At 50.2% G+C, this 27,976-nt stretch overlaps 8 protein-coding genes and 1 non-coding gene across 9 annotated transcripts; 7 read left to right on the top strand and 2 right to left on the bottom strand.

The window, feature by feature from the left end:
• The first annotated feature begins 28 nt into the window (after positions 1-28).
• BU24DRAFT_146820 (uncharacterized protein) lies at positions 29-385 on the top strand. Its single transcript, XM_033521208.1, has one exon. The coding sequence runs from the start codon at positions 120-122 to the stop codon at positions 318-320; it is 201 nt and encodes a 66-aa protein (XP_033385588.1). The 5' UTR covers positions 29-119; the 3' UTR covers positions 321-385.
• On the bottom strand, positions 386-1,107 carry BU24DRAFT_478331 (Rpr2-domain-containing protein; the record flags this gene model as incomplete). Its single annotated transcript, XM_033533029.1, has 1 exon — positions 386-1,107. The coding sequence occupies one exon, from the start codon at positions 1,105-1,107 to the stop codon at positions 451-453; it is 657 nt and encodes a 218-aa protein (XP_033385587.1). The 3' UTR covers positions 386-450.
• Positions 1,108-1,437: 330 nt separating this feature from the next.
• On the top strand, positions 1,438-3,627 carry BU24DRAFT_388301 (P-loop containing nucleoside triphosphate hydrolase protein; the record flags this gene model as incomplete). Its single annotated transcript, XM_033525006.1, has 5 exons — positions 1,438-1,666; positions 2,126-2,542; positions 2,589-2,955; positions 3,008-3,265; positions 3,318-3,627. 5 exons carry the CDS (start codon positions 1,438-1,440, stop codon positions 3,364-3,366), a joined length of 1,320 nt encoding a protein of 439 aa, XP_033385586.1. The 3' UTR covers positions 3,367-3,627.
• Positions 3,628-7,589: 3,962 nt separating this feature from the next.
• Positions 7,590-8,694, bottom strand: BU24DRAFT_146771 (uncharacterized protein). Its single transcript, XM_033521206.1, has one exon. The coding sequence runs from the start codon at positions 8,297-8,299 to the stop codon at positions 7,676-7,678; it is 624 nt and encodes a 207-aa protein (XP_033385585.1). The 5' UTR covers positions 8,300-8,694; the 3' UTR covers positions 7,590-7,675.
• A 2,207-nt stretch (positions 8,695-10,901) lies between these two features.
• Positions 10,902-13,626, top strand: BU24DRAFT_478329 (uncharacterized protein; the record flags this gene model as incomplete). Its single annotated transcript, XM_033533028.1, has 5 exons — positions 10,902-10,938; positions 11,119-11,239; positions 11,297-11,337; positions 11,395-11,827; positions 11,885-13,626. 5 exons carry the CDS (start codon positions 10,902-10,904, stop codon positions 13,572-13,574), a joined length of 2,322 nt encoding a protein of 773 aa, XP_033385584.1. The 3' UTR covers positions 13,575-13,626.
• A 1,922-nt stretch (positions 13,627-15,548) lies between these two features.
• Positions 15,549-18,317, top strand: BU24DRAFT_420283 (uncharacterized protein). The gene is made up of 3 exons (XM_033527435.1): positions 15,549-16,546; positions 16,616-16,695; positions 16,755-18,317. Exons 1-3 carry the CDS (start codon positions 15,940-15,942, stop codon positions 18,156-18,158), a joined length of 2,091 nt encoding a protein of 696 aa, XP_033385583.1. The 5' UTR covers positions 15,549-15,939; the 3' UTR covers positions 18,159-18,317.
• A 353-nt stretch (positions 18,318-18,670) lies between these two features.
• On the top strand, positions 18,671-18,773 carry BU24DRAFT_t29. The gene has a single exon. It is a non-coding gene; the product is annotated as a tRNA-Lys (tRNA).
• Positions 18,774-20,662: 1,889 nt separating this feature from the next.
• Positions 20,663-21,209, top strand: BU24DRAFT_420282 (uncharacterized protein). Its single transcript, XM_033527434.1, has one exon. The coding sequence runs from the start codon at positions 20,782-20,784 to the stop codon at positions 21,130-21,132; it is 351 nt and encodes a 116-aa protein (XP_033385582.1). The 5' UTR covers positions 20,663-20,781; the 3' UTR covers positions 21,133-21,209.
• Positions 21,210-24,307: 3,098 nt separating this feature from the next.
• Positions 24,308-27,043, top strand: BU24DRAFT_478323 (uncharacterized protein; the record flags this gene model as incomplete). Its single annotated transcript, XM_033533027.1, has 3 exons — positions 24,308-24,515; positions 24,652-24,823; positions 24,885-27,043. The coding sequence occupies 3 exons, from the start codon at positions 24,308-24,310 to the stop codon at positions 26,917-26,919; spliced, it is 2,415 nt and encodes an 804-aa protein (XP_033385581.1). The 3' UTR covers positions 26,920-27,043.
• Positions 27,044-27,976: the final 933 nt, after the last annotated feature.

The raw sequence follows: 27,976 nt of genomic DNA, 5'->3' as shown, positions 1-27,976 counted from the left end.
ATGTCATTAGTGATTGCCCCCACAGTGTATCTAACTCAAGAGATGCTGAATCATGAACCAATTGATTTGCGCCACTGAATGGATGTACGGCTGCATCTTCACCCATGATGCTCCGTTAAATGATGCTGGTTGTCAGGACTCAGCCATCTATGTACTGTAGCCTCGGGATATTTGTGATCTTCGGCTGTTGCAGGATAACTTCAAGCTTAGAAAGTACGCTGGTGCGGAAAGGGAGGCCCATTGAATCCAATTACCAGCCCATTCTAGGGCACTGCTCGCTTTTGAAAAGACAAATGCTTTCAACTTTGCGTCCCAGATAATTTGTGTCCACTTTTCAATGATTGAGACGTGTCTGTAAGTGGAGGTCGCTCAATTTGCAGGCTGTCATTGAAGCTTGTCTGGATAGGAACAACAATGAGAGCTTGATATCGGAACACGAGTGAGAAATACTCAAGCAGCTGAAAGTGTCTTAACCTTCCCAGGCCGCGATCGTGTGTCGGATGAAGCTTCGCGCTCGTCATAGACAGGAGTCCTTGGGTTTGATTTCCTTCTGTGTGCGTTTCTTCGTCCTGCCTTGTTTTGCCGCTTAGTTGTCCCAATTGGATATCTCTTTGTGCTGCTACATGCGTTGCATGTGATCTTTAATACATCAGCCCAAGGCTTTTCGCCTCTCGTACTCTCATTTTCAAGAGAATGAGTGGAGGTTTGACCAGGGATCAGGATGGCGCTACAAGTCTTGCAAATAGTACGCTTGAGATCTGCAGCAAGCCGGATCTGGCCTTTCAAAGTTACTGCACGAAGGTGCGAGGCTAGTACGAGAGCAGGCTTTGATACTGCATTGTCGTTGAAAGGATTTCTAGTATCTACTGCCGTGCTTGGATCATCCCGTTCGCTCAAAGAAGACTCCGTGGTCCTTTGTAAGCTCAGATAGGTGGCTGCTTGGTACAAAAACGATGCTCGAGCGTGAAGGTGCTTGTTTGGAATTCCTTTGGCCTTGACCATGTCTAGTGAGGCGACAGGAGACGATGTCTGGCGCTCAATCGATGATATTCGGGCGGGTGACAATGATGGGTCTTTGTTTAAGCAGACAATCAGAAGCAAGGACATGATCGCCGCTAAGGACAAAATGAGTTTAGACCCGCCAAGCCAGTCTCGCTTTTTCAAGTTCAAGTCGCGCCTGCGGCCTCCGCCTCACCTCCTCCTTCTCACTACAACCCCACTCAACCCGCTACCCTTTGCTTTCACCATTCAAGAGGCTTACATTTGTAGAGCTTCAATCCGCGCTTTCTTAAGCAGTATAATCGGGCATTTGACCAGTCCGACACAGCCGCCTGTTCTCGATCCTCGACAGCTCGGCAGTCGCGCTCGACCAGCTTCTTGAGCTACATCGAACCTACTAGTCATACCTCAGCCCATCGACGGTTCAACTCACCCATCATGTCTCACGAGGAAGATCTCATCGATTACTCCGATGAGGAGATCCAGCCCACGGAGGCGCCAGCCAACGGCGATGCTGCCGCAGTCAAAGGCGACCTCGCCCCCGGAGGCGCCGGTGACAAGAAGGGCAGCTACGTCGGCATTCACTCGACTGGATTCCGCGATTTCTTGTTGAAGGACGAACTTGTGCGAGCGATTACGGACTGTGGTTTCGAGCATCCTTCCGAGGGTTAGTCTAATCATTCCCCTCAGCCTTCCACCACCTACCTGAAAGCGTCCGTCCATCCCCGCAAATCGATGCGATGATCCGGCCATCGAGATATTCTGGAAGATTGGCGAAATTGCAGCCCACATGTTTTATGTGTGCTCTAGAAAGAATTGTGTTTTGGTCCATAAATCATTCACATATAGCCCGCCCGGCCTCCCTGTGTTGCAGCTTGCTGTCTCTGGCTTCTTTGCTTTCTAGGTTGGAAAGAAATAAGGGACAGTATCCCATGTTGGGAATGTAAGGCGTGGGATGGCCGGGGTGCGATGAACAACGCTCATGACGGATTTCAAGATGTGCCCGTTGGTGGTTTTGATGGAATGCAAGATTGCAGGATGGACGGACGCTTCGCTTTCACTCCCTACCACTTCGTTCTTCGACCGTTTTGACAGATCATTCTGACATGGTGTCTCTACCCTATAGTCCAGCAAGTCACGATCCCTCAAGCCATTCTTGGCAACGATGTTCTCTGCCAAGCCAAATCTGGTCTCGGAAAGACTGCAGTCTTTGTCCTTGCAACTCTTCAACAAATGGACGAAAAGCCAGAGGCCGGTGTTGCGACGGTCCTCGTTATGTGCCACACCCGTGAGTTGGCCTACCAGATCAAGAACGAGTATGCCCGATTCGCGAAGTTCTTGCCTGATTTGAGAGTTTCTGTCTTCTACGGCGGTACTCCGGTCCAGAAGGACATCGATATCCTTGCCAACAAGGACACCCATCCTCACATTATTGTTGGAACTCCCGGCCGTATCCATGCCCTCGTTCGCGACAAGAAGCTTAGACTTGCTAACCTCAAGCACTTTGTTCTCGACGAATGCGACAAGATGCTTGACCAGCCCGGTAAGCATTACATGCAATCGCTACAATCGATCACGAGCTAATGTAGACGAAGATATGCGCAACGATGTCCAGTCCATCTTCAGGGCCACACCTTCGCACAAGCAGGTTATGATGTTTTCTGCCACGTTGGCCAAGGAGATTCGAGTCATCTGCAAGAAGTTCATGCAGAATCCTCTCGAGATCTACGTCGACGACGAGAAGAAATTGACTCTCCACGGTCTGCAACAGTATTACATGAAGCTTGACGAGCGCGAGAAGAACCGCAAGCTTAATGACTTGCTAGACACCCTTGAGTTCAACCAGGTCATCATTTTCGTGCGTTCTACCCTGCGCTGCACTGAGCTCGACAAGTTGCTCCGAGAGTGCAACTTCCCCAGCACTGCGGTTCATTCAGGCATTGGTCAAGAAGAGCGGTAAGTACGGAAGAATCAATGTCGTGGACCCGTAGTCTAATAACATTTGCAGTATCAAGCGATACCGGGAGTTCAAGGAGTTCCGTACCCGAATCTGCGTCTCCACTGACATCTTCGGCCGTGGTATCGATGTTGAGCGCATCAACGTTGCCATCAACTATGACATGCCCGAGAAGGCGGACGCCTATCTGCATCGTGTCGGACGTGCTGGCCGTTTCGGTACCAAGGGTCTCAGTATCTCTTTCGTCAGCAGCCCCGAGGACGAAGCTGTCTTGAAGTCGATTGAGGAACGATTCGATGTCGCACTTCCGTAAGATATTCCTCGCTACTTGATTCTGAATCCCTCGCTAACATCTAAACAGCGAATTCCCCGAGGATGGTGTTGACTCCGGTACCTACATGGACAACTAAGGTAGTTCAGTGACGAGAAGGTGCAAATGCACATTCAGATGGACTCCATTTCTTCAATTGTTCTTCTTTGTTTGGGAAACAAAATATCCTCGGATCCGAAAGCCCTATCAATTGTATTGCAGGAAAATCCAGCTCGGCGTTGGATGGTTTGGTTCAGAAATTAGGGCGCCTTGTACCCTGAAGGTGGATAGCTGTTTCCTCCTCTAGGGCTGTCTTGTACAGAAGATTTAAGAATACATCGATCGCCACATCTCTTTCTCCATCATGTCCCAACGTGCATACTTCTCGAACGGGATGCCCGTCATAATTTAGGTTGCGTACTGTCAACGTACCACACTCACCTGGCGTACGCCCGCATGTCTCGTTTCTTTACCGACTGCAGACTTGGGAACGTACCTGTCTCAGGACCAAGTTTCGAAAGTTGGCATCATGCTTGCCTCCCCGTGATCCTGTCACATCTTCCATATTCACAAATACGATGTCCGCAATTATCCCAAAGCCCAATCTCGCTTTGTGACAAATGCAACACAAAAGAGTGACCCCCTCTACCTTCCCCCCACACATTGACCGTTCCGTCGAAACGTTATATCGCGCGTGCAAGAGACGCTTTTCTGGTTTGTTCTTTTGCAAGGTCCAGGTCTTGATGCAAGTGAGATGATACTAAACGACAATAACAATAATAAAGGGCCAAAGTTGGGTAAGGCAAAGCGAACCGGACAACTACACGCGTACCGACGAGACTACTCCGTGCTACTACTGTGTGTATGTGTGAACGTTGGGGAGGTGGTGACCTGCCACCCTGCCTTACTACCCATGCACTCACAATGATGCCTGGAACCTGTGACCAGGAAGCAAGTAAGACAGGTTGGAACGGTTTCCTGTTTGTTGGAAGATTCGAAATTAGAAGGCGGAAAAAAGGGCCTTGGGATGAATGGATAGTTGGGGGATGATATAGCCCAAGGGGTTGATGGATTTTTGTTTTATTATTATTAACCGGTGAGCAAGAGAGATTGGCATGGATCCATGGATCGGGGGGGTTTCTGGTACGGTTATGTATGTACCTTTGTATGTAACTACGGTTGGTAGGTGGTTTACTCCAAACTCTCATCGTGGACGAATAGTTGGTTGAGGGGTGAGCGGTTGCTGGTAATCGTGCTGTTCTCATAGTTACATGGACACCTAGGGTGGGATGAGGGTTGATTATGATGCTTCGGAAGCTTCCTTGCGTTGGTCGACAATCCTTTTATGCATGCTAATGAAAATTGGAGAGCTTCGCACGAGCACTGACGTTTGAATGCCATCGTCGCCTGGGTAGATGCACACTGGTTGAAGATCATGTGGGCATGCCACCATCGAACGACCAAAGGAAGGAATCTGCCGGCAAACGTGAATAGCAGACCGATTGGAACTCGACATGAGGAGAGGGCGGCGGTGGCAGCGCGCGATTCGGTGAGGGGTGCCAACCGAGCGCCACAATTCAGGAACAGGAACGGTTCTCGCTTCGTCACCTGCTCGCAGACATGCTGGGTGGAGGATCATTTTGGAGCAGGGGTTTGCGGCTCCTCCTGATGTCTGAGGCTGGCTTTGTTCGAACCGGCTAGACCAGAAGTGTAGCAGAGGCAAAAGGGGCCACCAAATTCACGAAATCAAAACGACAGAGATAGTAATTGGATATCGAATTGGGTGTATAGCGTATCGCCACCATCTTCATCTGGTGCTTTCTGAGCTTGAATTGGCTGCAAAGAAGAATGATGATCGCCGTGGCGATAGAAATCACAGTCAATAAATCACAAGCGAGAGGGTAGGCGACGTGGCAAAGTGAGAGCATCCCTCGCATCACTATCCTCGAAGCCCTCAACGAGTCAAGCGTCAAGCAAGAAGGTTCAGGATGGGAGGTATTTCCCGTTTTCACGATGCATCTAGGATCGCAATCAAGTCATCAGTCAAGTACCGATGCCGGATCGACGATATGGGTATCGTGGGTAAAAGGCCATGCGCTATGTGCACGGATTGGGGAAAAGACCGCAATTGTTCAATTTCCCCATGGTCGAAGCGATGTCTGAAATGCTTCTCCCATGGGGCCATGATGTGTAATGGAATACCTGGCGCCTACCGATGTCCGTGGGACCTGTCAAGCAAGACCGTGTTCACCATGTACCATGCTCGAACCTGCTATAACGGGAGGGACATATCCATCGCAGAACTCCACTTTGGGAAGATACGACAGATGCTGTTGTTACTCGGCGTTGTGAGAGTCTCCATGTTGACCATGCAACACAATTACGGAGTAGAGAGTCTATGTCGCATGTTTTCTGGCCCGCACCTGGGCACTGGGGGAGAGAACGTGAATGTCATGTAGCGACGCCAGTCCAGTGAGACAAACATATATTCCTCATGGCAAACGCGTGTGTGGAATATTGGGGGAAGCTCTTCCTCATGCATACACCGTAAGACTCAAGAAACAGTGAAGTGCACGCGAGACCGTGCCCGCTGTCAAATGTTAAAACGGTCGCTAGCCTCTCGGACAAGGCGAGGAGGTGCCCGGGACCACGAAGATCCGGCAAGCGAACGCGAGGAAATCAGATTTCCATGATACGAGTGGAGAGCCGCGCACCGGAAGTTCAAGCTGACCACCAAAGCAACGTTTCGAAATGGTTGTTGTAAATCAATAACAGAGACTGATGCTTTGGTAAGTGGAGTGGCAAATCCGACAGAAAGACGAGCCAAATAGGGCAATGATAGGTCACACTGTAGTGCTGTACACATAGGACTGCCATGGAAATTCATGGGTGATGGGTAAAGAATTATGAAACATTGTTGTGCAGTTGAAAGATCGCGATCTTGATTTGCTGTGGAGACGTCGAGGCGGTGCGTGGACGGGACGGATGCTCCACATAGCCAGCCGAGCACGAATGACATCAGAGACTAGGATTGCACTATGCGACCGCGTCGAATGGTGCAAATGAAAGTGGTCTGCTTTTGGCGGACGTGTAACAATGTGCTGGCATCTGACCGAGTTGACGATGTATTGACACTACCTCGTAGATAGGCTCTGCTCTCTCTTCTTGGAAGAAAGTCAGAGACCTTTGAGAATCTAGGTTTGTGTGATGGTTGGTGCAGGGACGACGCATGTACGATGATTGCAGGAGTCCCCATACTGATATGCGACGTTCGAAAATGCAAATTGCAATCAGGCAAGCTGCAAAAGGAAAGAGCATGTGTCGTTGATATCAAACTTGTGTTATTACTCTCGGCGTAGAGAGTGCGATAAACCTCAAACCTTCGCGGCTCTTTTGCGCCTTGGGTGCCTGTTGTGTCTGGTAGAGAACCCGATATCACGCATTCACGAACCATTATTGGGCGTTCTATTGTCCCGAATAATGGCAATTCCCTTTCGTTCCCTTCCCAATGTGCTGCGGTGCTTCTACGGCGCGAGGATTTGCAATCCACAACGCCCAGTTGCAGTAGGCTCGGAACGGGTGTCTGACTTGCCAGACCATTACTCGACGAAGCATGCGCCGGCACGCCTCCAACGTTGATGTATTAGATTGGCTGTGGGTAGTGAGGTCGGGAAATAGGGGGCGCTTCCGGCTGGTCCGCCGTTGGAGAAAAGGCGTTTACTGGGACTGGCACGAAAGTTTGAGAGTGTAGTGTCTAGCTACGGAGTTCTGTGTAAAGGCGAAGGGCGAACAACGAGCGTCGCGTGCTCTCCCATGCATTGTTACTGTCAACTACGCCGCAATACTGAGAGGATATGATGCCCTTGCAGCCCCGTGGTACTTGTTACCGACATGTATGTACTACTCCGTATACTCCGTATACCAGCTCTTTCCGCCGCGTAATGAACAGGTAATTGGAGACTGATAAGGACGAGCTCGGACGAGGAAGCAATATTAAGAGATTTGTTGCTTCTGGATCATATCAGGCACAGCGCCATGCCACATGCAATGCGTCCCTAGGCTTGGAGGGAGAGGGGGGGTGAGAAAGAGGTGGTGGTGGTAAGTTGCAAGGCTTGCCGTTGAGGAATAAGGACCTTGTCAATCGCGCACGGACCTCCACCGAGAAATGATTGATGAATTTGATGGGACAGGCGGCGAATGAGGCTAGTCCTCTCTGGGAATGATATGATCTTGGCATCAATAGACACGAGGGGAAACGGACAAGGCAGGTCAACAACTGAGAAAATGCCGTATGGATGGTCCCAATCTCCTCACTACTGCATTATGAATCCCGATGGAATATTGGTGCTATACCTCTTACTATGCGGTACGTATCCCGTACATACTCAGCACGTTTGAAGGGAAAGGATTCAAGAATGGTCCTGGTGGGAGGCGGGAGAAGGTATGGAGAATTCGCCGCTTGCGAGGATTCCTCCTTCATTGCTCCCAGTGACGGGGGTTGGAGGTGGGAGGGTTGGAGGGGTGAGAGGGGGCCAAAGGGCAGATACACAGAAGATAGGGAGAGAAAGCCCGGAGCGCCGGCTGCGTTTGGGGAATGCAAGAATGCTGTGAGGTTGCTGTAGGTATCTTCGTGGTGCATGCTGTGTGTTTTGTTGTACGCTGTCTCCAATGTCGCACGGAGTAGTGGCAGTAGAACGAGCGATCATGAAGGTAGGGTAGGTAGAGTTGCTCGATTGACCGTCTAGATACAGTATTATCAATTGCAAGTGATTATCAATGATCCACGCAGAATGGAACGATGGTTTGCTTGCCGGGAAGGGTGGGAAAAAGGGCAAGGTACGAGTACGGGTGGAGAACCAAAAGGGGAGGATGACAGGATGCACCAAGGAGTCGGGCGGGCAAAAGTAGATGATCTCCATTCTATATCGGGCGCCTGGCCACGCACGCAGGGTTTGTTGGTTGCTTTCGTCTGTCGATGCAAAGGGACTCAGGGAGACAGACGGTGCAGTAGGTTCTCGGTCTATCAGTCGCATTTTTCACTTGTTGTTATGCATGTATCCTCCCCGCGCCTATGTATCGCGAGATCATGCTGTACTATGAAACCATGCGATGTTTTATCATGTTGTATCGATCGTGTTATGCGGTGCGAGATCTTAGGATATCGAACAGTTCGCTTCGCTTGAATAATTACCTGTACATACAAGTACAAGTCGGGAGATGGACTCGTACAACGTATCTGGGAATACGCGGCTGTGTGAAAAGACTTGGATGTGGGTACGAGTAAGTACTGGTATCTATTGGTAATTACTGGTGTACTGTGTACAATACCTGGCGTGCCTGGATACCTACTTGTACCTGGTAGAGGAAAGTGGCAGTGTTTAGTGTTGGTGTTAGCGGGAATTAGTAGTGGGCTGTGGGTACCTGATCATGATCAACTTCTGGGGGTGCGCGGCGGATGCAAAAGCTCGAATGTCGAAGACGTTTGCGCGCGTGCATTGTTCATGTCCACGTCCATGCCCGAGCCCATGCCCATGCCCATGTTGAGGTGATCAAGAAACTTCGTCATCGATTCTTGCCTCTAGTACGGAGTACTCCGTAGTTGTACCTGATTACATCCATTCGAAGAGCAGGTTGTGGTAGTTCGGAGATCGAGGGGAAATGGTTAAAGGAGGTATCTTGGAAGTGATATAACGACATACTTTGTACGGAGTAAATAAACAAAGAAAGAGAATTACAGATAAGATGAGACTATTCGACATGGAGTCAATTCATAAACTCCGTCCCTCCGTACATAGTACGAACTACAGGTTTATGTGACGATCCTAGGGCCGCCACCGATACAGTACAAGTTCCTAACTCGCTCGATACTCCCGATTCGGCGAGAGTAATATTATCCCATGAACCCGTCAATTCTTTGGAAAGATATGATGATATGATTTGTAGTTTCATTCGTCTGCATCGAGGATCAGTTCAACCTCGTACGCGTGCTCTCTCTCTCTCTCTCATGAGTATCGATCATTACTGTTTCAGTATGACTTTGATACTGCTCAGGGGAAGGTAATACTGCTCATTCACTGCCATTGACTATGTACTGCGTTCCTTGATTCTTGGAGTATTGCTACTGATTACGACTACCACTGCTACGCGTAGTTAATTACTTTCACTCCCCGGTCGCATATGCCCTGTTGGTCCGTCCTGGTCCTTGTTCCTGGTCCATTAATGCTTGCACGGTATCTGCCCACCTACCTTAGGCTACCTGCTGTGTGTATGTACTATGTAGATACTGGATAGATACCTGGTGTCAGGTACCAGCTCCTCCGTACTGAATCTACCTACGAGTATTCCTAGGTAGAGATTACTAGCAGTCTTGCATGCAGTTCATCCATATCCCATCTTTGTTGTTTTATAATCACGGAGTAATACTATTCTGCTTCAATCCTTTCCAATTCCTCTTTTACTCTCCCTCCACCTCCTCCATCTATCTCATTCACTCCAACCCCACTCAGTATAGTACCTTTACCCAGTACTTACCGAGTACCTACCTCCTCCTACCTCATCTATTCACTTCCTTTCTCCTCCCTCACTCGTCCTTCTCTCCGATCCTCCACCCGCCACTCTCTTAAATTGTGCCCATCTACGGTTAGCTTGGCTACCCTACCTAAGGTGGTATACATACCAAACATACCTCTACTGTACAGCGGAACGACCCTGGCATCCCAGTAGTGTGTATGTACGGAGTAAACCTCAAAGTTCAAGTCCAATCCATCCAGCCATCCCCGGAACTCCCTCGCGCGCGCTGTCCAGTCGCGATAGCATCCACTCGCTCCGCTCTGCTCCTGTTGCTCGTCGCAGTCCTATCCTGTCGTGGCACGTTCGACCGTGCCCCCTCTTACTTCCTTGGCTCCGCGCCTTGCAACTTTTGCAAGCAGGCAGGTAGACAGGCGAACAAGCCGCAAGCAAGCAATCCGTAGTCGCGCAATCGCGAGTTCGCCGTCGCTCACTTCCGCTCCAAGTTTTATCCCATCCAGTTCGGCCGCAGTTGCCCTCCTCCGCACACGTCGCATCCTCCACTCATCACCACCATCGCTACTACTGCTACTGCTACTACTTCCTACTCCCAACTCTTTCACTACTCTCTCCCTTCTCTCTCGCTCTCGCTCTCTTTCCCTCTCTCTTTCTTACACACACACGCACACATACACACGTACGCACGCACACGCTTACGACTTTTCCTCGAGCCGGCCCTACCTACCTACCTAACCACCTACCACCTACCCTACCACTTACCTACCTTACCTCACCTACCTACATACAACCGCTCACTCCCAAAAAGTCTCTTTACGTCCTCTCACCCACGCCTCTCTTTTATCGCCCGGTTACATGTCGACTTAGTCACTCGTCCTTCCGACCGCCGCACGCTCATTTCCCACCTCCCAGAATTTATCTTAATCAGTAATAACGTGCATCCGTTTGTCAGTCGTTGTCGTTGTCGGTTGTTGCTGGATACGCCGCGCTCCACTGGATAACGCGGCCTGCGACCAACGCCAATCCGTTGGCTCTCCTCACCTTTTGCCGCGCCCACCACCACTTCCAACGTTGCCAACAACTTCACCACAACATTGACGGGTCCTCGTCATGGCTCCAGCTGTCCCTCGGTTGCGGATACTCTCAGGTACGTCTGTTTGTTGCTAGGCCGTACTTCAGCGGGTTGTCACGCTCATTGTTGGATTCACCCGACCCAACCGTGTTGGCAACGGCAACTGCGCCGTTGGCCAAGCATCCCCGTTCAACGTTGCTGACCGTCGTCTTTGGACGCATTTTCTGGCCCGGGCTAATGTTTTCTCTATTCTAGTGGGAGGCAATGGCACCTCGGCCTTCCTGTCGTGGCGGCTTCAAGCTACTAATGCCTGCGATGTCACTCTGGTGTGGAAGAACGGATTCGACAGTGTAGCCCAATACGGTATCTCGTTCAAGTAAGCTTCGCAAAGTTGGGCTATGACTGCTTTCATTGACTAACCATCGCTGTGTAGATCTACTTTATATGGAAATGAACGTTTCAAGCCCTATTCAGGTATGCTACCGCCTCCATTTCATCGTTGAGACAAGAAGCTAAATAGCCTTTCCACAGTCGTTCGAACTCCAGAAGACGCCGCACACTCATCGAAACAGCCATTCGACTACGTCCTCCTTTGCATCAAAGCCCTTCCCGATGTATACGATATCGCCAACATTATCGAATCCGTCGTCTCCCCTCAACACACCTGCATCCTTATCAACACTACACACAGTCTTGGAGTTGAATCATATCTGGAACAACGGTTTCCCACAAATGTGGTTCTTTCATTGGTATCGGGTGCAGAGGTTTTACAGCTCGCCACGAGCGAGTTCGAACACAAGGGTGCGACTGACGTTTGGGTCGGCTCTACTAATTCAAACACGGCAATTCCCGGACAGATTCAGAACGATATGGCGGAAGCTCTTGCCATGACACTGGGTTCAGGCCAAGTGGATTGCAAAGTTTCTCCTAATATTCGACAGCAACAATACGAGCGGATGATAGGGTGGGTTCCACGTTCCAATATATCATGATATGCAGCTGCTAATTCGGCTGTTTCTAGTCCCATTGCCTTCCATCCTGCGAGCGTACTTTTTGAAACGCCTAATCACACCGAATTACTCGAGAAGGTCGGCGTTCGTAGCCTCATCACAGGTGTCATGGACGAGCTGCTCTCGCTAGCAAAAGCACAGGGTTGCTCGTTCCCGGCGGACTTCCGAGACACAACCATGCAAAAAATGACACAGCCACAGGAAGAGCACAGTATAATGTATCGAGACTTTGAAAGGAAAGCACCAATGGAGGTTGAAACATTTCTTGGATCACCCCTCAAATTGGCACAGGAGAATGGAGTTGCCATTCCCCGCGTCGAAACACTCTACGCCATGCTTCATCACATCAATATTGTGAATAGGACGCGGCCACCTCCAGGCCCTGCCGCAGCTCCACCGAATGGAGCAGGACCCCCCCCTCCACGTATGTCTTCGGCTCCTCTGCCACGGCAAGGAGGTCCACCAATGATGAACGGCAATGGCCCTATGAAGGGTGGCCCTCGTCCTGGAAGCAGAGCGCCATCGATCACAGGAGCTCCACCTATGATGCGGAGAGGACCTCCTGGGCCAATGAACGGGTACCCTCCCAGGCAAAATGGATACCCGCCGCAAGGTCCTCCCGGCCAACGACGTGGCTCTCTCGATGACAGCAACCTCGAGGAGTTCAGCCACTTGATGCTCTACGATCAAATGGGTGACGATGCAGGTGCAGGTGGAGGCTATGATAACCCGAACGGCCCATCGAGCGACATCGCTCTTCGTGAACGTGAATTGATGATTCGCCAAAAGGAGCTCCAGCTACGAGAACAAGAGCTCAACATGCGTCGTGGCCCACGCCCGCGTGCTCCCCCTTCTCACATGGGCGGATTCGACGAAGACGATGATGAGGACGATTATTTCGACCCCATGGCTCAACGAGGTCCAGGTCCTATGATCGATCCAGATAATTTCGACATGATGAGCGTGACGTCGCGCCGCAACCGCAAGGTTCCTAGCGCCAGTCAGATTCGCAAGAATCCCGAGATGTCAGGCTTTGGACCGCAGTCTTCGGGGCGCTCCAGGAACCCTTTCTCGCGGCCCAACAAGCAAAACCGGACCAGCGCAAGGATGATGCAAGATGTTCCTGGTCTACATGACTCCATCATGAACAACCCTCTTCTAGGCTATTCATCCAACCGTTATGGGAACGTTGACCGCGGCGAGATGGGCCAGCAGTCCAGAGCAAATTCGCTGACTGCTGCTCGTCTTGACGAGTTGCAACAGGGAGCCGGTTATGGTGGTTATCCCCCAATGAGCCGTCGCACTAGCCAATCGCCCGGCAATCCTTTGAGCCCTGGTCCCAGACCTATGGGCCGACCCTCTCCTCCGAACGGTCATCCTCCGAATGGATACCCACCGAATGGCTACCCATCGAACGGTATGCCGCCAAATGGCAGACCGTCCCCGCCAGGTATGAGACAACCCGTCCCCCACCACCCTCCCGGGCATGGGAATGCAGTGGCGCCGCATCAAGTTGAGCAACACGCTGGGGTGAGCAAACTTAACCCGCCCAAACCTCGTCCTTATGTTCGAAGTCTGACTGGAGATGCTTCTGCTAGCGCGGGCTCTAGTAGCAGTGCCAGCGCTCAACTAGATTCGGAGAACTCTGCGCACAGCAGCCAGAGTAGTCTGGGACCTCGACCCCCGCTCGGCGTTCGGTAATAAAGGGAATCTTTTTCATATCGGCATCTGCGACATTCGAATTGGAGTATGTTGGGAGTTTACATCCATCCTGTTTCGGTCCGGGCAACACTTTGACGATTCATCATCTACTTTCTTGACAGCTTGGGTGGGGATTGATGCCACCGAGGTGTCTTCCTTTTTCGCCTTCCTTATTCTGCTGTTGACGGCAAATTTCTATCCGTTTTCGATTCCTGTAACCGAACTTTGCTCCTCGATCGCGGCTTTGGCCACCTGAGCGTGCCCATACCATGACTTGATCCCCGGGTTGTGTGTGTGCGCCCGAGCGTGTGTGATGGTGAAGAGGTATTATGAGATGCCAATCGGGCTCGGGCTCATCGAGCCTGTTTGGCAGATAATTAATGACGAACATTAGAAGGCGGAACAGGGAGGGCATATTGCACGTATACAAACCGACCTTAGCGCAAGGTCGTTTCTTCTGGTTTTTTTTCTCTTTTGTCACTATCGTACATACTGTAGACGTTCTTTTATCCAACGGCAACGTCTCCTCATTCCCCTCTTTACACTGCTTTCTTCTCCTTGCTCTCTTTTGCTTTCTTCTTCCTCTTCTTCTTCTATACGATACTGGCACCCGTTAATCATTTATTCCTGCATGGGTAGCGCAGTGGGCACGGGGCAACCTTTTCTTGTGGCGATGTTGGCGATACATGCATATGCTGCCGTTGGTTTTGAAGGCATCTGAAATTGAACGGAGAGGGCTGCTATTCACATAATGGGGTCTTTGTTGGTTTTGGAGGACCGACAGCTTGTACTATCTATTCTTGCAGCGGCGAAAAGTGGGATTACAAAGCAGCCATGGCTTGAGCCAGGGGACGGGCATGGTGGAAGGTTGGAGAAGGCGAGAAGAGACTGAAGGACTTAGACAAAGGCAAAGCATACATGAATATATATCTAGTGTGGTTGATTATCCAAAAAATAAAAGGAGGTGACTTCTCCCTTTCCAATTGAATGGTTTCCTCTGTGACATTGGTCTAGTTCAGGTGTGATGATCTATGATATATGTATGGTGTTGAGTCTACAGTCTACTATGTTAGGTATATTTGTATATGAGTAGAATGGATGATGTCGTAGTGCAAACAAACAAAGCAACAGGGCAACAGGGCAACTAGCCAACCATGAATCGCGTATACGACGCGCAAGGTCGGTAGGTCACGGGGTGTTTGGCCGACAGATCGGCCGAGGCCCCAAAGGCTGGGGAACGGATAACTACGGTTGGTTTTTGTTTTTCTTGTTTTTCAGCCGCCGACGTAACAGGTTGCAGCTGCTTTTTGGTGGTCGGCCCACCAGTGGTGGCACTACTGGTGGGCGGGTTTGGTGGGTGACGACTGACGACGCTCTAGTGAGGGGCACCTTTTATGGCGCGTCTGGAACCTTTTACGAGTATCATCCAAGCCTCGGGACACTCGTCCGTATTTCCTCTGAATCAAACAAATTGGTTAGTAAATATATTGATTGTGATTAACTATAGTTACGGTGTATTATTGTAAACGTACCCGTAGTTATAGGCACCTCGTATGGGCGTCCGCTGGATGGCTTCCAGTCTACAATACTACTACTATTACTCCTCGTACGACTACCACCACTGGGGGATATTGATTGATTTTGTCTTTTCTACTCGATAGCTTCGTATCCTTCAAGTCTTCTGGTTTGCAAATTTGCGACTCCACTCCACTATATAGGTATTGCACTATTACTCGATTCACTACGGAGGACTTGCACAGTAGTACTCCTACACTACAAAGTACTTGTCTCGTTTGGATTACTCTTCTAGTAACTAGTCCTTCTTTAAGCAGGTAACTCTCAATTGCTCAAGACACTAGCCATCGTCACAACCTGGTCATGATGTCTCTCTCTCCCTCTTGTCTCCTTCTCTTTCCCTCTCTTTACTGCCCGTGTCTCCGACTCTCCTCCCCTCCCCCACCCCCCCCCCTTAACCGTCCGTTCTGCAGGACATGGCAGGGAAATTGGCCTCTTCAACAACTTATAATTGGGCTCAAGTCGGAAAAGTAGAGACCAATTGTCTCCATACATTACCCGCTCCAAGGTGCATAGCGAGCAGAGCCGCTTCACGATACTATCAATTGTTGGGTTGCCATTATTGAACACACATGCGCTTGTCATTGCCTTCCCCTCTCGCATTGTCGCATTATTGTCACATTACTGTCCACGCGCATATTGGGGTTCGACCGTATCGATCCATAGTCGGGTGAGCGAAGGGGTTTTCCTTTTTCTTGCTCAATATTGAGTTGAGTTGCATTATTATTGGGGGGAGAGTGGCATGGTACCTTGGAAGAGGTGACCTCTGGCTCTACCGTACTTGCTTGTCATGGCGGGGCTGCCCGATCAATTGGGTCCATCACCGATGACCACCACAACCATGTCTTCTTCTTCTTCTTCTCCTACTAATACCACTTCATCGCGCCGACTACCACCACACCTGGCACACCACCACCAACACCCACAACGCCCACTTAAGACTCAATCCAATCCTTCCGCTCGAAGTCGTGACACCTCCAATTCTTCCTCTTCCACCTCCACCTCCTCCACCTTCTCTTCTTATTCCTATTCCTCCTCGGCATCGTCACCCTACCGTGTGCTCAGCGCCATTGTCGTAGTATTGCTAGCCATCCTCCTCTCCCCCCTCCTGACCCCGCGTCTTCCCAACATCCTGCACCTCCTCGGGGAACATAAGCATTGGCGTGTTACATCTCCCGCATTCACACTACGTAACCCCGTCGTCTTCCATAAAACCCCTCTCGTCGGCCCACAATCGAGGGCCCAACCCCAAGAACAAGTCGAATTCACCGGCACCTTCTACACAGACACAGAACGCAGCATGGCTCTAGCAGATCAGGCGAAGCGGGTTGCCGCAGAGTTCGACTTCGGTCCGGACGCTGTTCGCAAATCCGTGAAGGAATTCATACGGGAGATGGGTAAGGTCCATACTCTACACTGTGTTGTATGATGCTTCAGAGAGTACAGAAAATGTTAACACTCTGTAGATGAGGGTCTTCAAAAGGAAGGTACCGAACTGAGCCAAATCCCTACCTACGTCACGGCTGTTCCCAATGGAACCGAGAAGGTAATGCACTGCTGTCTCCGCCTGTCGTGTGATCAATGCCTATACTAACCTTCTATCAGGGACTCTACATGGCTGTCGATCTCGGTGGCACCAATTTCCGCGTCTGTTCGATCCAATTGCATGGAAATACCACATTCTCCCTCACCCAAAGCAAGGTTGCCATTCCCCAAGAACTCATGGTTGCGAAGACCTCAAAAGAGCTGTTCTCCTTCCTTGCGAAGCAAATCGAGTCTTTCCTCAAGGCCCACCATGAGGACCACTACACATCTCATGTCAAGCGCAAGCAGGCTGGGGACCAAGTGAAAGAGGAAGAGATATTCGATTTGGGTTTCACCTTCTCCTTCCCCGTCCACCAGGTTGGAATTAACAAAGGCCTCCTCATGCGCTGGACCAAAGGCTTTGACATCCAGGAGACAGTGGGCCAAGATGTGTGTGCCCTTCTCCAGGCAGAGATCGATGAGCTTCACCTGCCCGTGCGCGTAGCCGCATTGGTCAATGACACTGTCGGAACTCTCATGGCACGCTCCTATACGTCTCCCGGAAAGACCGGAACTCTATTGGGTGCCATCTTCGGCACCGGGACCAATGGCGCCTACGTCGAGAAGTTGAACAAGGTCACCAAGCTGACCCAAAGCAAGGATGCTGGTGACTACGACAAGTCCACTGGCGAGATGATTGTGAACACAGAATGGGGCTCGTTCGACAACAGCCTCCGTACGCTTCCAAATACCCCCTATGATGTGGAACTCGATGCCAAATCCGTCAACCCGGGAATCCAGATGTTCGAGAAGCGAGTGTCTGGCATGTTCTTGGGCGAGATCCTCCGTCTTTCGCTCGTCGGCCTACTTAAGGATCCACAGATTCCCCTTTTCCGGGACGAGAACTCGGCAACAAACGACATTCATAGCACCACACAGGTCCATGATAACAGCCCAATCTGGCAACAGTGGGGCTTCGATACCAGCCTTCTGAGTATCTGCGCAGGTGACCAGAGTCCCGGCCTCAGGGTCTTGAGGCAAACACTCGACAAGGACTATGGCATTTCTGCCGCAAGCTCCGAGGACGCAGAGGCGGTGCGTGAAATTGCTGGCGCCATCGGTCGCCGTGCAGCCCGTCTCTCGGCGGTCGCCATTGCAGCCATCGTCCTGAACACCGGTCGTTTGGACTCCTCCTCTGGTGCAGCCACTACCGAGGACAAGGCCGGAATCGAACCACCTAGGGGCGATGTCTCTTCCAGTGGCCGTGGAGAGGTTGCGGAGGAAGATGTCATTGACGTGGGTGTTGACGGATCCTTGGTCGAGTTCTATCCCCGCTTCGAAGATCATATTCGAGAGGCCCTTAGGGAGGTCGAGGAGATTGGTGAGGCCGGTGAGAAGAGGATCAGGATTGGCATTGCGAAGGACGGGTCTGGTGTCGGAGCCGCCCTGATCGCACTTGTAGCAGGACGTGTTGCTGCTGCGTGATCGGCATGAGCAGGGTGCCCAGAGGGAACGAGTCTCTGCGCAGTTGGCGTTTAGGGTTTTTGAACACACAAAAAGGGGGTTTCTGGATACGCTGTTGTGCCCACACAGGACAGTTCACCTTTGCTTTCTTGTAGCTTATTGATAGCGATTTGAATATGATGACACGACCATGTCTCTTCAGACAAGATTTCGGTCAAGAATGAAGGCACGATCATTTTTATTCCACCCAAGAGACCAAACCATTGTATGAACTGTACTTCGTAGTGCGCCAGTCGCGATTATCATCTCACGCGTCCATGAATCATCGTATATGATGTCAGACGTCCAAAAAGTCCGCCCCGCCGCCGCCCCACTCCTCTTAGCGCCCACAATCCCAAACGAATGCAGAACCCACCCCGATCCTACGACTCATCAAAAACACCGTCTGATGCCTTTCATTCAAGTCGAGGGACATCTACTCTCTACATAATCCTAACAAATCCAAAAAATTCACATGAATCAAATGTCCAAAAGCCCGGCTGGCACAATTGGTTAGCGCGTGAGACTTTTAAGTAATACCTATGGTATTCGCCCTGAGAGATCTCAAGGTTGGGAGTTCGAGCCTCCCGTCGGGCGTCTTGTATTTCTTTTTGTCTCTTTTCTATTGCCTTTTTATGTCGTGGACGAGGTCGTGGATGAGGGACAATTTTTTGCAAACCAGGGGGTAACCTTTTCAAGGATGATTTTTTTTTTTTTGAAATTAGACAATGTACATTGTATACTATTTAATTATTATTATATATGCACTTCATTGTGTATAAACTTATGGGTGTGAACAATTCTTTTGGTTCTTCAGCGGGGGAGGTGGGTGGGTGTGTACCCGCGGCATGGTATCTAACTTGCAGGCAAGCAAAGGCAACAACAATGCGGAAGACGGAGCAGATGTATCACATTAGGATTCGTACGACACACACACACTACCAACTCTCGCCCAAAATAGATAGATATATATCTTCTGAATACAGAACCACAGGGCTTGGTCTACACTCCTTCCCGCGGCGTGTATGGCGGATGCGAAGTTCCTTTCATTTACTCCAACCGAGCATACCTATTCTTCTTCGCTAGCTAAATAACGACAGAACAAAATGAAAGAGGTAAGGTTATCAAATAGCACTAGTGTCATATTTGTATGCTGAACGTTGCGTGCAAAGGATAGAAACGTGCAAAGGATAGAAACGTGCTCAGTTTATTGACTTTCTGATTAGTTCTGAAGGTAGATGGGATGGATGGTCTACCAGGGATAGTAATGGGTGGGTTGTTTACGTGGATGGTTAAGTAGTACATGGATGAATCTATGGATGCATAGGTAGGTAGATGTATATTATTTCGAAGCGCTTTTCATTATCATCCATCCATCGTGTCGGCCACAGAGGCCAATCTATTCTTCCTTCTCGGTCCCAATTCTACGTTCGGAGTGCAGGGTGAGTGCTCATGGGGAGAAGACTGACGGTTGGGGTACATCCAGTTCGAGCAGATGTGGAACCTGACTTGAATGGACTGACAGGGCATGCCCTTTCGTTTCGTTTCCTCACCTTTTACCAGCGTTGCGGGCGTGACTTTGATCGCGGGGGATCTTTTTTGTTTTTCATAAGTACTTCACGCATTGATCAAAGATGATTGCAGAAGAACAAGAAGAAACAAAAAGTGGAAAGCACAGATTGAGTGAGACAGGCCCCGTTCTCGAACTCCCGGTACTTTTCTGCGTCTGGATGTGGGCATGTGTGTGTGTGTGTGTGTGTGTGTGTGTGTGTGTGTGTGTGTGTGTGTGTGTGTGGATCAGTGGATCTATGGCTCGATGCATATGAGTGCAACCATCCACACAAACACTTAGACTTTTGTACATGTCAGAAAACGTTCTTGGATTCTCACGGGGGAGATGGGAGGGGGAAGGAGGCGAAACGGTGCTGGAGTTGGGGCTTTTTTCTTGTGTGTCGGTTGTATGTTCATGTCGCAGGCGGCGAACGGCGATGGCGAAGGTGATGCGCGGTACCGGCGGAGGAGGCGGCAAGTGGCATGGCAAGGAATAAAATAGCAGAGCATAGCAAAGGAAAGGCGTAACTAGCAGAGCCAGCAGAAGGTACGGTGCACAAGTGTGGTGGCTGTGGTGTGGTATGGTGGCCCGGGTGAGTGACTGAGATGTCAAACAAGGAGGTCGCACAAGAGGAAGCCATTCAGCCAGTCCTCCCACCCTCCCATCCGCCTGTCCACACCAAAGGAGGAACAAGACAAGGCAAGGCAAGACAGCACTCCGACGGCAACAGGATGTGTCAACGGCTGTTCATGCTTTCGCCTGCCTTGTATTTCTCCAGAAAGAAAGGCTCAAGGGTCTAGGCTTGCGGCGTAGGGGTCTATCCGCAGGAAGGGAGGAAGATAGAAGGCGTGACTGATTGAGAAATATTGGGAAGAGTTAATAGCACGCAGCACGATTCCAATCCCTTTCCCCGGGAGAACTAATCAGATAGTAGTCTATTGAAAGGTCAAGCACGCGGAGACTGTCTGGGAGGCATGCGTTCTTTCTCACCCCTGTCTGGTCCCCAATATTGGTTCGCAATCTTTTTGTTCTGTTGCCCCTTGCAGGAAAAGTATGGAGGAGCGCATGAAAATGTTCGATCAACGGCCGATTCCTGGGAAGGACCCGCGTGCTAAGGGAGGCTCGGGCTACTCAGGACTCATTCTTCCTCCTGCTTTTCTTCATCCCAGCATTATTGAACGATTATTGAGGGGGCTTAGGAAGAAGGGAAAGTTTCAAAACAAGGCAAGCAATATAAGCTGTAGGTTTCGGGGGCTCTCCTACCCTTTTGGCCTGGACTTTCGGTGGCTTTCACCTCTGTCGAGACAGGACAGGACTGGAGTGGCGGTGGCGGCGGTGATAATGGTTTTACTTTGCCTTATTTTCCATGTATTGTTGTATCTGAATTCATTTGTTGCTCAATAGTGGTGTTTCTGTGGGTTGTTCTATTGGTGATATGAGTGGGAGCGGAGGGCGGCGTCGACTATATGTCTTGTCTCGCGCATATGGCGACTAAATGACTGATGATACAGCTTGCCGTTCCTCGTTAACGTGGCCGGCATGTGATGATCATCGCGATGGTCGTGAACCAACGGCGTACAAGTCGATGGATCAGAAAGGGAGCGGCAGTGTTGACGGTTGCAAATTCCAGACCTGATACTCCGTCTTATCAGAGCAACTTGCTCCCTCAGTCAGACTGTTGATTGATAATCTGGATTCGGAATTGAGGGATGCGGCAATTACCCTGGCCATAATGCCATGAAGTCGATCACAAGAAAAGACAACTATGCATGAAAGTTTTGGGCAACGATTGATCCGGCGCGATGATCTCGGCAAGCATTTTTGTGTGTCAGTGTTGATGGATGGATCGGATCGATCACCGATTATTGTGTCGGACTTGTCTGCATTCTTTCAAAAAGTTTCGAAACGCATGTATCACCCGCCCTATGCCAGTAACTAGTTCTGGCTTGTCCTCCTTCTTCCCCTCCAGTTGTTGCTAGACCACTATTTCATTCTCCTTGCGAACCAATCGTCCGACGATAATTTCCCGAAGAATTCAAGGAAAAAATTGATGAGGCTTTGTGATGAGTTGATGGGATATCATTAACACAAACCCCTGTGCCTGAGGAGGGGTCGTGCCAGGTACAATACGAGTAGTCAACGGTCGTGACCCGCGGGTACGGAACAGATCCCATCGGAGAGCCATAGAATGATAGACAACGGGCGGCTTATTGGGCGCAAACAGCGAAGCAACAAACAAGCGCACTCGACTACATTGGTACTATATCAGGAACAGCGTACGTTAGGGAAAACAAGGCTGGGACTTAGCCCCATCACGGGGAAGTATCGTAGGATGGTGCGAGTCACTGAGGCTGATCTTTGAAACTGGAACTTGGATTGGGCTGGACCAGACTGGACTGAATCTGGAGTGACCTAATACTTTGTACCCTGGCTGTTGGCGATGGCGATGTTGACGGCGGCGGAGGCGTTGTCGGCAAAGACGTTGGACTGAATCATGGTACGGTACTCGTACATTTAGAGTACATGGGCACACGGGGAAGTGGAGACCGGGCGGGTCAAATGAGGGTCGATTGTCGCTAATTACTCCTAACGCGTTCGTATGAGCCGGGGGTAAACTTGGTACTGGAAGTCCACTATGGAACGGTACGGTACGAGGTACAATGGACTACATACTCCGTTCATGGATACGGTACAAGTGACTACGTAGGTGACTACCCGTTGACTGGGCGTGTGGGTGTGTGTATATGTATGTGTTACTGGCGTGGTATATGTGTCTATTGGAGTGGTTACAAGACCGGCGACAATACTCCATAACGGGCACTGACACTTTTTTCTAATGCTTTGACGGAGGCACAAGAAAGGACAAGACAGGACGGACAGACAGATTAGACAGATTAGACATGGAGGGAACAGCGGAACAAGCAACGGGAACACAAGACAGACATACTAAAGTCAGAGCGGATGAGGGATCCGAGAGCCCACCTGCCACATGTGTCTCAAGAGTGTGGACTCGAGGAGAAGGAGGAAGAACGACAGCGGCAAGCGGTGGATACAACGGGGACATTGCCAAAAAGGCTACCCAGATACGTTGATACGGTACGGTGCATTGGCACATGTACAATGGTTGTGAATGTATCGAGTGGATGGACGGGACCATTCACACGGTGGGTAGGTACGCTGGCGTGTCCCTGGGTACCTCATGTATCCTGTATTCTGGGTGGCTTGGTCAGAATGATGCAAAGGGATTGATTTCCAAAGGTGATAAATGCATGCAATGGCCCACTACTTCCGTACTCACACTGACGACTCCCGTACTCCACATCCATCACGTTCGTGTGTCCAAGGACGACGGTCAGGTGCACTCTACGCATAACAATCGGCGGAGTAGATCGCAACGCACCTCAAGGTGTACATGTATGCACGTATGTATTTACCACCTATCTGTGTATACACCCAAGGGGGGGTGGGGAGGGGGTGGTATACCAGATAAAGACTTGCCGGTCGATCAATGGGCGTATATAAATAACGGTGAAGAAAAGCATCATCATCATCATCATCATCTCGACCACGAGTAAAAAGAGGAAGAAGAATAAGGTATGTTAAGATTGGTGTATGATCACAGAAGCAAGTCAGCAAGCAGTTCAGAGGTATTTGATTCGCGTTTCCAGGGTTCCCGTCGTCCTCCCATCCCAACTCTCCTCTATTAACCTCCTTCACCCTTCCCACCCCCCTTCCCCCTCTGGTTCACATCTCCTTTAACTCTCTCGCTCCCTACCTCCACTCTGATTGTACATTATTAGGTCTTATACTATACGACCCTGGCCACGATCCATCCGCGAAGCATCCATCTACGGAATACCGTAGTTCTGCTGCTGTACAATCAAGTACCTAAAGTACTCCGTACAGTAGTTCTACGGTAGTACACCCTCCCGTCCTGCCCGTCGCCTGTCTGCATACCCATCCATTCATCATCATCCACCATCCATCCACCTATCAAGCCACTTATCCTCCATCATCCATCGAACTTACCTCATACTGGGGGGGTTGAGGTTCTATTAAAGTGACCGAGGGCCTGAGCGCCGCCCTGACCCTCCTCCACATCGCTTGTACAATAAACCCACATCCCCCCCCATCCCACTCTACTCCTACAGGCGACACCTACGGGCGACACCTAAGGAGGCACCTAGGCGTCTAGGCATATACTAGGATCAAGTTATACAGTCCAACCCCTCAAGTCTATCCTATTGTGGATGATTACCCCAGTCAGTCCCTCCCGCGCGCTGCCGCCTCCACATGATAACGGATAACCTCTTCGCTACACCTTCGATAACTAGGTATCCACCTACCTACCCTACCTACCAAGCAACGGAAGGGGACGAACGAACGATAAGACTACATACATACATACGCACATACATTCGTACATACATACACACAACACGCACACCCATCTCCGCTACTATTCCGTACCTACATCTCATCTCCCACTCGTATTTCGCCATCGCAAAACTACCGCCGTGGGCGAGACGCTGTTGTGCCTGGGAAGGGCCCGCGCTGCTAGCAGCTCGTCACGCGGCAGATGGCGGAGACGGTGACCGTTCCCTCCCCGTCCTTATTCCTCAGCTCTCCCAACCCCGGCCTGCCCAGCCCTCCACCCTTGAAGAAGACATCCATCCATCGATCATCACAGCAGCAGCCTTCTACTAAAACTGATGATCCAAAGGTAGCAGATCCCAACGGTGCGAATGTATCCGTTACTAAAAGGAAACAATCCAAGAGCCGCAACGGTATGTTCACCCACTCCCTTTCCGTTCACGACCATGCGATGTTTACCGCTACTCGAGATTCGAGCATAATTAAGAATAAAATGAGTCTAGCTTAGGGGAAAGGGCAAATCGCTGATACTAATTCACTCTCATACAGGTTGTATAACATGTAAAGCTAAACGGCTGAAATGCGATGAGACGAAACCCACCTGTCAACAGTGCGCGCGTCGCAATGTCCAGTGTGGAGGCTACAAGAAGGACTTCAAATGGAGGTCCTTCGAGGAAGGCAACTTTACGGGAAAACCGACCACCAAGACTAAGAAAGGTTTGTTTCCACCTACAAGCATCAACATTCTGTGTGCATGCATCATCGGGAAAATCTAACAACAGTCCAGCTTCTCCACAGCCAGCGACCGCGCCACTACCAGCATACAACCCTGGCTTCACCCAATCCCACTACCCACCCAGTCATTCTGAGGCACCGCTGATGTACTTCTTCCCCCCTACTCAGACTTACTTCGATGCACCATACCAACCCATGACGACGGAGCCCTATCCAATTCCACAAGTGCCACAGTACACTATCGCCCCTCCACCGGTAACACCACTGGAACAGTATGCTCCTAGCTCAGTCGAAAGCTCGAGCAATTCCTACGAAGCCGATAGCATCGGAACTAGCCAAACGAAGACAGTTGCAGCTTCAAGCGTATCCTCTGGGCAGTCGCCACGCCTGGTCGATCTCCTGCTCCCTGGAACAGACCTCACTGTTCCGCCAGAGGAATACTTCTCCTTTCGTTCTCTGTGTCCTGAATCGTTTTACCAATCATCTGGATACACTCCACCTACAGAGACGATAGATGACGATATAGAGGAAATACCACGCAACTTCGATCTAACTCCCGAGCAATGGACGCTACGTCGCTCATCAGCGAGTCCTCCCGACTCATCTGCCTCTTCCCCCGAATCTGGCAAATTGACTCTGTTGACTCAACCAGTCTTGTCAATGTCTTCCCCCGAAATGCTCATTCGTCGATTCGATCTCAACACCTGTGGCGTCCTCTCTGTCAAAGATGGCCCCACCGAAAATCCATGGCGCACTCTGGTATGGCCTTTGGCCAAGGACTGTCCAGCTCTGTTCCACGCAGTAGCTTCAATGACATCTTTTCACTGCTCCAAAGACTCCCCGATGCTCAGAATCCATGGGATCAACCACATGCATGAGTCCGTCCACGCGCTGCGAGCAAATCTGGGCAATATGCGCGTCGATGCAGCCATATCCACGACACTTGCACTGGCTTTCTCCGAATCTTGGGATCAACACATCAGGACAGGTATCAATCATATCAAAGGGGCGAAGATATTAATTCACAGGGCACTCTCAGACCGCAGTCACTTACCGCAGCGGGGAGAGGACTTCGATCGACTCAAATTCCTCTGCAACCTCTGGATCTACATGGACGTCATTGCTCGGCTTACTTCTGCGGACGAGGACGAATCCAACGACTTCGACTTTGTCTCGGATGCCATATATAGTAATGGTGGAAACGATTCAAGCGTCGATCCTCTCATGGGATGTGCGAGCAGCCTTTTTCCAATCATAGGCCGCATAGCCAATCTAGTTCGTAAGGTCCGAAGAACAGGCAGCAACGGCCCGAGTATCATTTCTCAAGCGATAGAACTCAAGGCACAGATCGAGAAATGGACGCCACCGGCTTTTATCGAAGACCCCGAAGATGAATCTACCACCCCTCACGACACCATGAGAACGGCGGCAGCATACCAATATGCCACTCTACTCTATCTCCACCAAGCGGTCCCTGAAGTCCCCTCCTTGCCAGCAACAGAACTTGCCAAGAGGGCTTTATGTGAGCTAGCCACCGTCAATATCAAGTCTCGCTCAGTAATTGTTCACATCTTTCCTCTTATCGCTGCTGGTTGTGAAATGACTGAGCCTGAGGACCGCAGATGGGTACAAGAGAGATGGGAGCTACTTTCGGCACGCATGAAATTGGGCATCGTTGAGAGATGCTTAGAAATAACCAAAGAAGTCTGGAGTCGTCGCGATGCGTTTGCCGCCAGTGCCTATGATGAACTCAATCCGCTTTCGACACCCACGCTAAAGCGCGATTTTGATGAGTTTACAGATGATGCTGAAGAGAGTGGCCTTGTCTGCTGGCCAAATGTCAACAATAAACGCCGAGCAGCTGAGGACCTCATGGGCTTTCCTCAAACACAGCCTGTCAAGCTGGATACAACTGAAGTCAGACACCGGTCCGAATCACGGACTGAAATACTACATCCTGATATGACCGTTAAGGGTCGTCTACACTGGCTGGGTGTCATGAAAGGCTGGGGCTGGGAAGGTAAAGAAATTCTAGCTTCATTACTGTTACGTTACCATTCTGACCATGTACAGTATTGCTAGGCTGATCTACAGCTTTACTTGGCTGCTGTCCATTTCCCGACTAACATCCATGATGCATATCGTCCTGTACGAAAATGCTCACCATGACGAATCCTGTGCGGTGCATCCATTCAACAGGATGATGAAAAAATGCCTCCGTCCACATTGCATAATGAAGTACACGACCGCTATCCGGTATTATTATCTCCGTATATTTGACTCTCACATTTTTGGAAAACACGGTGACATTATCCTATCACTTTCCGATTTAAGCTCTGTTATTGCTTTTCGAATCTGTTTTGCGGGCGCAGTCACAACTCACAGCACTAGCGTTCAATATTCTTCTCGGTTCTCTTTTTTGGGGTTTGAACGGATTTGGGAACAAGGGAAGTACTGCATAATATACGGAGAAGGAGTCTATACCCAGGACAAAGTTTGGCAGGCATTTTATTTGGAAACAATAAATGGGTATCCATCCATCCATCGAGCTTACAGACTACGAGGCCCGGCGTTCAACCTTTGGGCTTATCTCGGAGCTACGCCAAGGTGCTACGCTATCTGTATTATCACTATCGATCAGAGTCTCGCGAATCACACTTATGAATTTCCGGCGTTTCCTTCACATTGATTAAGCCGTCGATTATGTGACAATCTTAAGATTACGCAGCCAATCATGAAAGGTTCCACGATCATCGTATTCGGTCACGTTGCATAGATGTGCATCTCCTTATGGTTGTTAAGGATAATGCGGATCCTTCATCTGACTATCTCACAATGATGCGTGAACACATAACGAACAAACCCAAAGAGTGGATTTTGAGTTTGTGAGAGTCATCTTCTCTCAGCTCATTCGCCATCAGATCGAATGTTGCTTTACTCTCAGTGGCCTCGAGGAGTGATGATCGGCAGATACATAATAGACATTGGGTAAACTTCGTATATGTGTGAGTATTACCGGGAGAGGTCTTAACCTCCAATAGCTTCTCAGTTGCCACCACTATCATCGTTGCATGCGTATATTCGTTCAACGACCATCCTGCTACTCGCGACTCTTTACCATTTGTCCCCCAGAACTCTT

Source organism: Aaosphaeria arxii (genome assembly GCF_010015735.1).
Source record: "Aaosphaeria arxii CBS 175.79 unplaced genomic scaffold BU24scaffold_3, whole genome shotgun sequence".
Lineage (NCBI taxonomy): Eukaryota > Fungi > Ascomycota > Dothideomycetes > Pleosporales > Aaosphaeria > Aaosphaeria arxii.
This window is presented reverse-complemented; position numbering and strand designations above follow the sequence as displayed.